Raw genomic sequence first — 8,755 nt, forward strand, 5'->3', positions numbered from 1 at the left:
CTACTCAATTATTTCGCGGCACCACAAAGGCAATTGATCGTGATTTATCATCTCAAGCTTATCCTTGGTATAATCTCCATATCTAGCGAACACGAAGAGCTATTTTTTTTCCTTTTTTCTTTTTTTTTCTTTTTTTTTCTTCCTTAGTAAAGCACCTACTAACATCGGCTTCGTTCGCCGCTTTGTCGGAACTTGGAGGACGTTCCGCGAGAAGAGAGATTGGCAGATATATTTTTGCGAGATTCCATTTATGGGGAAAAATTACGATCTTATGAAAATCGTATGATTATTAGGAAAATCTATTAAAATTTCTATAACGTCAAATTACGCAGTATTTCCTCAATTACATACGAAAGATCGATCCCCCTCCTTTTACCACAAGGCAGCAAAAAATTCATTGCTCCAGATTGAAACGAAATATATTCTAGATACGTATGTGTATATAGTTAAGGTGTCTCAGTAAAGAATGGATTATTGAGAAAACTGTGACTAGGTGATCACGGTCATAAGTCCTTATTGGAATAATTACGAGATGATTCATTCTAAGCAAATGGAGGGTCGAACGTGCACGTGTTTGGGAAGACGTAAGTGCAAAACCTATGGAAGCTTTTACATAAGAAAGTAACTATGCGATTGTTACGAAAATTTCTAATAAACTTGATATAAGATACTTTGAAAATTTATCATTATAATCATAATAATTTGATTAAAAGCAGTACGTATTCAGGCGTTAAAATATGCTATTCCACAATACAGGTGTTTTATTAATATCTTGCTATATCTCAGCTAGTGAATTTTGATCTTTTTTTATTTCATTATTACAAGAATCAAAGTATTTTAACGATTGTTTAGTATTTGTATCGCATGGATAGTGCTATAATTGATTATCTAAACTTCGTAAGCAAAATAAATACGCTTTTTATCGAACATGTACGCATGTAAATCAACTATCATATTGAAATATCAAATAAATCGCATATGTTATAAGATAAGATAATATGATTTCATTTATTTTCATTAACAGCTTTACCAATTTTCAATTTCTGGAAAATATAATGAAAACGAGAGTGATTGATATGAAAAAAGTAAGTTGATGAAAATTGTTTTATAATACTATAAAATCTAGAATTATATAATATTTAAAGATTTCGAATACCCATTTATTATTCGGTGATAATATAATTATTATTATTTTAGAAATATTTGTTTGATAATAACAAGTATAAGACTAATTTTATCGTCGATCGACACTTATTTATATACAATAGATTTACAACAACGGAAAAGACGAAATGAAATATCAAATAGTTAATAAAACTCGCGTTAATATATCGTAAGGTATTGGCGATGGAATTAAATATTATTATAATATAAAATAATTTTTCATATTGAGACAGTCGATCACAAAATAATGCCTGCATAATCATACTTTCATCATTCCCAACGACTTTTTCGTACTCTCTTTCGTTCCAATTTGTTGTCCACTTCAGAAGAATTGGAAGTTTCGTTATCCTTAGGTCGATCTACGCTAGGTTTTGGTGGCACTGGGGGTGGTGGTGGCATTATAACAGAAGGTGGTGTGATAGTTTGTTCCCACGTATGATCCGATGACGCTCGGAACTAAAAATGAACAAGGAATCGAATAAAACTATCATTTATTTATATTGATTGTAATAAATATATATTTGTGGAATATAACGAAATAATATTATTTTACCTGTGAATTATATTGGCTTCGAAAAGCGGCTTTCATAGCAGAAAGACGATCACTACCTGGACCATGTCTTTCTAATTTCTTAACAACTTCACTTATATCTTTGGACCCTTGCGAAGTACCGCTGCTAGTTTGAAATGAAGAATCATTCTAAAATAATAATGATATAATAATTAAGTTTTCATTTTATTAAAATATATACATATATATTACTTAAAAAACAATCGATAAATACCGTAGTTGTTGAAGTATCGGGCCTTTCTCTGAACCCAAGCCCAGCACCGCCAACATTCAAACTTTTACCTTTTCCGCCTTTAAATCTAGACTTTCTGAACCAAGCACTTTGCATAGCTAAATCAATTAAGCTTTTAGGTACTTCTTGATTTGCACCTTCAAGATTTCTTACTAAATGACCTGCAAATTCTTTATCTTTCTCCGTCACAAGAGTATATGCAGTACCTTTTTCTCCTGCTCGACCTGTTCGACCTATTCTATGAGTATGCGTATCAATATCACGTGCAACGTCATAATTCAAAACTGTTTTTATATGTGGAATGTCCAAACCACGAGCTAAGGTAAAACAATTTTATTATATGTATATACATATATTATCATCTTTATGTATAGAAACAAATATATTTTAAAATAAAAAGACAAATATATATATATATATATATAAATTACCAGCTACGTCAGTAGCAACTAAGGTACTGACATCCTTTTTTTTAAATGCTGTAATTACTTTATTTCTTTCAATTTGGTCCATATCACCATGCAAAAGTAGAACATCAAATTCTTTTATTTTTAGATTGTTAGCAAGTTCTTCTGCATTCAACTATTACAAAAAAAAATCAACTAAATACATAGAAATTCTTATATTTAATGATAAAATAATACATCTAATAGACTTACCTTTTTTGTCACAAAAATTAATAAACTTCCAGTACTTAAAAAATCTACAAGATTGTGTAATAACCAAGACCATTTACCAGAAGGATTATTGTGAAACATTATAACATGTTGAGTTACATCTGTATTTGCTTCTCCCACATCTCCCTGTACAATCCTTACTGGATCTGTCAAAACATCTCTAGCAAGTTTTTCAACTTTCTTCTTAAATGTAGCGCTAAAAAGTAGTGTTTGTCTGTCTGGTCTAACATGATTACATATGGATCGTACTTGAGGTTCTATAAAAACGCAATCAAAGAATTAGTGAACAAAAATTTCATTTGATATTAATTTTAATAAATTTACTTGCCAAATCCCATATCAAACATTCGATCCGCTTCATCTAATACCAAAAATGTAACCCTTGTTAAATTTGTTGCTTTCATTTTAACTAAATCAATCATTCTACCAGGAGTGGCGACAACTATTTCAGCGCCAGCTTCTAATGCTTTACTTTGTTCCCATTTACTACCACCTCCGTAACAACAACAGACTTGTATGTTATACACTTTACCAAACTTCTTTGCTTCTTGATAAATCTAAACAGAAGATGATTTATACTTATTTAAATTATCTAAATATATTGTGTAAATATTTTTCCCTCTAATGTACACAATTTTAAATTACCTGTTGCGATAACTCTCTAGTGGGTGCTAAAATAAGACCGATAGGACCATCTCCAGTTTTTAATTCTCGCTGATCCATGATATGAACTAACATTGGCCATATGAAGGCTGCTGTCTTTCCGCTGCCAGTTTTTGCAATGCCTATAATATCTCTTCCACTTAAAGCAGCAGGAACAGCTTGAGCTTGAATTGGCGTAGGTTGTGTATACTCATTTTTTCGAATCGCTTTTATCAAAGCATCATCAAATCCAAAATGTCCAAAACTAGTGACAGGATTTGGTGGCGAAGGTCCAGATACTTTAATACCTAAAGTCTTCCTTAGATCATCAACTTGTTGTTTACTTAAAGTTGAAATTTCTTCGTGTACATTATAAAAATTCTTTTCAAAAGACTCATATTCTATCTCGCTATGATCAATTGATGGTAATGGATCAATTTCTTTTTTCTTCGGAGGTGCTATAGGATTTCCATCTTCGTCATATTCAATTTCCTGATCTGATTCTTCTTGTTGTAATCCAGCAGTAGGATTTTCTTCCATGTATCTTATAAAATGAATAATCATTATTGTATGTTCTTCTTTGCTATTTATCTGAAAAAAATTCAATAACTCCTTCTTTACCTATAATAACTCTCTTCATCGTCCTCCCCATCTATATCTGCTCTAAATCCCTTAGATTTATCTTCCTTACGATCTTCTTCTGCTAATTGAGCTTCATAATTATTTTTTTTAACTTCCGCATCAATGCCTGCCATAAAAGCGTCTAAAGGATCTTCTTCGCTATCACTATCTTCTTTTGGTCCTGACTTTTTCATTAAGTCATATGTTGGTGATCCAGGTGCAGGTATATATTCCAAAGAAGATGAAGGAGGTTCATCGTCATCTTCAAAATATCTGTTACACAAATATGATAATATGTTGCATATTTATAGTGAAATAATAATTATCAATATTATAATACACTCTATACTTACTCTTCTTCTGTCTTACTACGTTTTTTTGGCATACCCCAACAAGCAGATAGAGCATTCTCAGTAATAGAATTCATGGTATGATATCCCTGTTTACTCAATACTGAGTTTGGTGGAGGAGGAGGTATATTAGAACCACTTCGCTTGGTTCCTGTCATTTGAAAACCAGGGAATCCGAAGCCTTTGGGCTTATTACCGCCACCACGATGATAACTCATAATTATTTCTATTAAAATTAAATGAGGAAAAAAAAATCACTTATATTCGGCTATTAATTGTCAGGTTAACCTTTTTATAGGCACGATTATTTTACTTTTTATTTAATAAATGTAAAACGGAAGTAAAATTTTACTCATACACATTATAAATGTATTTTCTTATTTTCAATAACAAAATTTCAATATTTTCAAATGTTAAAACATAATAACTAAATAATATTTTCTTTTTTTCATGTAAACACAGTTCTAATAAGGTTAGAATAATCTTAGAATTAGCTTCGACACAAACATTGTAAAACACATTCTATATAAATTCTTTATTCGCTATCTTAGAATGAAAAATTATATTTTTAAATAAATAAATATGTTTTTATATATATATATATATATATAAAAATATATATACAGTTATAACAACCACCTTAGATAGCAATATCGAGTATGGATTTATTTTCATTGAATACAATTCAACTTCGTTATCGAACGGGAAAATATGTAGGATGCATATGTATCTGTCAGGAAAACCTGACAGATAGTGCTGCCACCCTAAGGTATGTGGCGACTCACGGTTGCAATCCGCCACAACGCGGCGCGACGATCTGCGCTAGTTCCGCTTTCTGACACAAGGTGACCACGATTCCATCATCGTTACTCGCTAGCGGTAAAAGTTACCACGATTATTACTTATTAAAGCGAATAGCGAATTCAGACCAATCGGATCTCGCGGATGTCTAAGGCAGAGAGCACGCCGTCAGCTTACTAATGAGTCCTTAGGCGTGCTCTCAGAACGAAACATATATCATTATGACTCTTCTCTATGTGGCAACCGCCACAGGTAAATAAAAAGGTAACCATACCAATATCTTTTTTAAACATAAATTTAAACTAAAATTGTATTCATTTCTAGTAGTAAAAATCAATTTATGCTGTCTTTTATTATGAATATATGATAATAATATATATGATGCTCGCTTAAATGCTATTTAAAAATCAATGATTACTTTAACACAATATTTCGAATACATTCACGTCATTAATTTTTATTAAATAATTTGCAGTTTCAATTAACTTAAAATGTTTATAGAAACTCGATCTTACCAACACTTACTACTTTAACTTACTAAAATTTTTCTCAAATAAAAATACTTAAAATATAATAGACAAAACTATATGAAATATTGTACATAAATTTTTATTAACATTAAAATAATAAATAAAATATATAGCTTTAAATGTTCTGTTCTTTCTGGATCTTAATTACTCTATTATGTTTTTTCCTTATTAGAAAAGTATGTAAAATTGTTATATTATAATTTTAAGAAAGTCGATTGGTACGTAAAGAATAAATTAATTCGAAAAGAAAAACGTTAAATATAACCATCTTCTATCTATAAATATGTACATATCAAGTGTGTTACTTCGAAACGTTTCGAAAGCAAATAAAGTTATATAAAAAGAAGCCAAGGAGAATATTTTTTACATACTCAAGAATGCCAAATTGCAATGTCGCTAAAGATGTGTCAGTGAGTAAGACAACAAATGAAGAAAAAAAGGGAAAAGTAAAGGTCTTGTTGTAATTTTGATATATTTCATTTTGAAGAAAATAAAATGTGAAAAATACCTATTTAATAAGTAAAAACTTAGTGATCGGAAAAGCTCAGAAACCCTGTCCTACCTTAAACAAGTATTTACAGTTATCTACTTACCGAGTATATATCAGTAAAATAGAAATCTAGTATTATCGGTAGATACATCCTACTCAATGTGGTCCAATTAACTAAAAAGTTGGATAATAATATGTTAAAACCTAAAGATCGTAAAGCCAGCATGATTCACTTATGTATTATATATTTTATATATTATTAAAACCATTAACATTGTAGATAATGTTAATGTCACATTATAAGCTATCAATATATTCAATAATAGAAAGAGCATGAATTTTATTTATTTTATCATAAACTTTTGATGACAAGTGCAAATACATCGTGAAGTAAATGTAACTTAAACAGTTTATAATATAATGACTATGTGTTATATAAATCCAGCTTAATAACTATATGGCATAATCATGGACCTTGGAAATAATGGTAAACTAATTTATAATCAACTTATTACGATTTTATATATATACACAAAAATATTAATTTTATTGTTCCAATCAATTGTTTAAATGTATTCATTCGAGTATTTCAATGAATTTTAATATGTTCAATTCAACAGTTAAATTTGAGGGAATGTTTAAAATAGTTCTCATTTTATTAAAAAGAAATTAATATCTATTTGTTTATTATTATTAGTTTAAAAATGAATTTTTGGATTTTCTAAAGTACGCGATTAAAAAATATATCTTAAGTTTAATGTAAATATCATTACTAAAGAAAAATAAAGGTATATTATTGTTTATAACATTGATTGCTGTTTATATGTATCCCTGCATTCATTATACGTATAGAATAAAAACTGTGGCTGACTATATAATCTATATGTTATATATATAACATCATACTTTATTTAATGGAATTTATTTCATTTGTATTGCACCAAAATTTTGATTGGGTTTGATATGATCTGTAAAGTATGTACTTTCACTTTAGTTAGTTAATTTTTATTACAATGCAAAGCACTGTAAAAATTTTAGATGCTTTACTTGGCACTTGCAAAATACATTGAACTGTATTATGCGAAGACAAACAGTATTCTCTTCCTTATTTTATTGATGTAATGAAATACAAGTATTACTTCTCAAGATTTTGTTTATGTCTTGTCTTATGTATATATATTTTTTTGTTCTAATATTTTAATTATAACTAATACTAATTAATTATTTATAGACAACTATTTTCATATTTAAATACAATTGTTTATTTGTTAATTATTATATAACTCCTATCTTCTTGTTTCACAAATAAGAATCAAGATTTCTATGTTCACATGTACCGACAAAGTTCTATCTCTTATAGATCACAAAGCAGCAAAAAGATATAATTATTATATTATTTGACAATCTATGAAAGATTAGTCAGCATTAAGTTATTAATGTTACAATAGCATAATATGTACAGGAACCTAAGAGGTGGGATGGTATGGGCGGCTTCACTCAACGGAATGCAACATTTCTTTTAACGCTGGTATCTTGTAAGCGATAATAAAAGAACTATCTTTGATAATATTTAACAAAAAACTTATTTCTGACAGATACAAATAATAAAATTACAATACTTCTATATTAAGTTTTAATAGTTCAAATAACTTAATTGACACGTGTATATATGTATTTTCTTTAAACATATTTATAAAAAATTATTGCAAAATATCCACATTTAATTTCATTGAAAGCAGTATATAAAAATCCGATAAAGAATTTACAACATAGAAGTATTGCTCTTAGTTACAATAGCAATTATTATTTTTATTTCGAGTATCCATAATTTGGCATATAAACTACATGATGGCGTATCTGTATTAAGTATATATAGTATTTTAAACTATTGCACAGCAAAGACAATTATTTTAATACTGATTAAAAGGATACATTATCAGTACTATAATGCACTTATACACTGTTTTTGTACCCGTTTTAGATTAAATATCTTCAAGATTTTTAAGTTTATTCAGTATAAATAAAAAAGAAATTTTTCAAAGAAACCTATCTTATGTTCACACACCTAATCGGAACATATAAAAACTGTAAAATATATTGATATAATAAGAATTCTATTATTTATATTAAATTTACTTATAACATATTAGAATAGTAATCTTATAATAAGAATAAGATACTTTTTGATGAATTTATAATAATTGTAATAATATCACACATGTTTGTGAAAAATTGTTAGATTTTCATGTATATCATAAGACAGGATACTTTAAATACATGAAAAATAATTTATTAAATTAGTAATTTATTATGATATTTTTTCTGATTTTTTCTTAAAAATACGAAATTGTGATATATTCCTGCATCAGTTTCACAAAGTGAAATCTAAAATCACAATAAATTTGAATTATAGTCCTTTTTATTTAATATAGCGTTTTGTACTATATGGGTTTACACAACAATATACGCATGTATATGTATACACGTATATACATGCCGTAGATTGTACATTTGTGATATATACCTTATAGCTTCAAACACAGATACATACCCATTATTTTATTTACACAATTAAATAAAAGACGTTTTATTTATTTCCATATTCTATAAAATTTAAAGTGAATACTCATAGATATCTATTACTTTCACTTTTTATAATTGAAAACCAAACTAACAC

The 8,755-nt window shown here is 28.2% G+C and overlaps 1 protein-coding gene across 2 annotated transcripts; it reads right to left on the reverse strand.

Moving 5' to 3' along the window:
* Window positions 1–790: 790 nt before the first annotated feature.
* LOC122519549 (ATP-dependent RNA helicase DDX42) lies at window positions 791–4,995 on the reverse strand. 2 transcript variants are annotated; one of them, XM_043639083.1, is made up of 10 exons: window positions 4,897–4,995; window positions 4,261–4,483; window positions 3,908–4,180; window positions 3,290–3,830; window positions 2,973–3,201; window positions 2,627–2,901; window positions 2,399–2,549; window positions 1,950–2,284; window positions 1,718–1,864; window positions 791–1,620 (listed from the first exon to the last, which is right to left on the reverse strand). In XM_043639083.1, the coding sequence occupies exons 2-10, from the start codon at window positions 4,473–4,475 to the stop codon at window positions 1,435–1,437; spliced, it is 2,352 nt and encodes a 783-aa protein (XP_043495018.1). In that variant the 5' UTR covers window positions 4,476–4,483; window positions 4,897–4,995; the 3' UTR covers window positions 791–1,434. The 2 variants fall into 2 exon arrangements, with proteins under 2 accessions (XP_043495018.1, XP_043495009.1); XM_043639074.1 differs by lacking the exon at window positions 4,897–4,995 and having other exon boundaries at window positions 4,261–4,830.
* Between the last annotated feature and the right edge of the window lie 3,760 nt (window positions 4,996–8,755).

Source organism: Polistes fuscatus, unplaced genomic scaffold (genome assembly GCF_010416935.1).
Source record: "Polistes fuscatus isolate 324 unplaced genomic scaffold, CU_Pfus_HIC Scaffold1, whole genome shotgun sequence".
NCBI lineage: Eukaryota > Metazoa > Arthropoda > Insecta > Hymenoptera > Vespidae > Polistes > Polistes fuscatus.

Bases quoted from the DNA above. Each gene is read 5' to 3' on its own strand.
- LOC122519549 (XM_043639083.1), bottom strand. From the start codon at position 4,475: ATGAGTTATCATCGTGGTGGCGGTAATAAGCCCAAAGGCTTCGGATTC. The intron at 3,202-3,289 runs GTAATTTAAAAT...TCTTCTGTTTAG, and splicing joins CTAGAGAGTTATCGCAACAG to ATTTATCAAGAAGCAAAGAA. The intron at 2,285-2,398 runs GTAATTTATATA...GTTTTACCTTAG, and splicing joins AGTTGCTACTGACGTAGCTG to CTCGTGGTTTGGACATTCCA.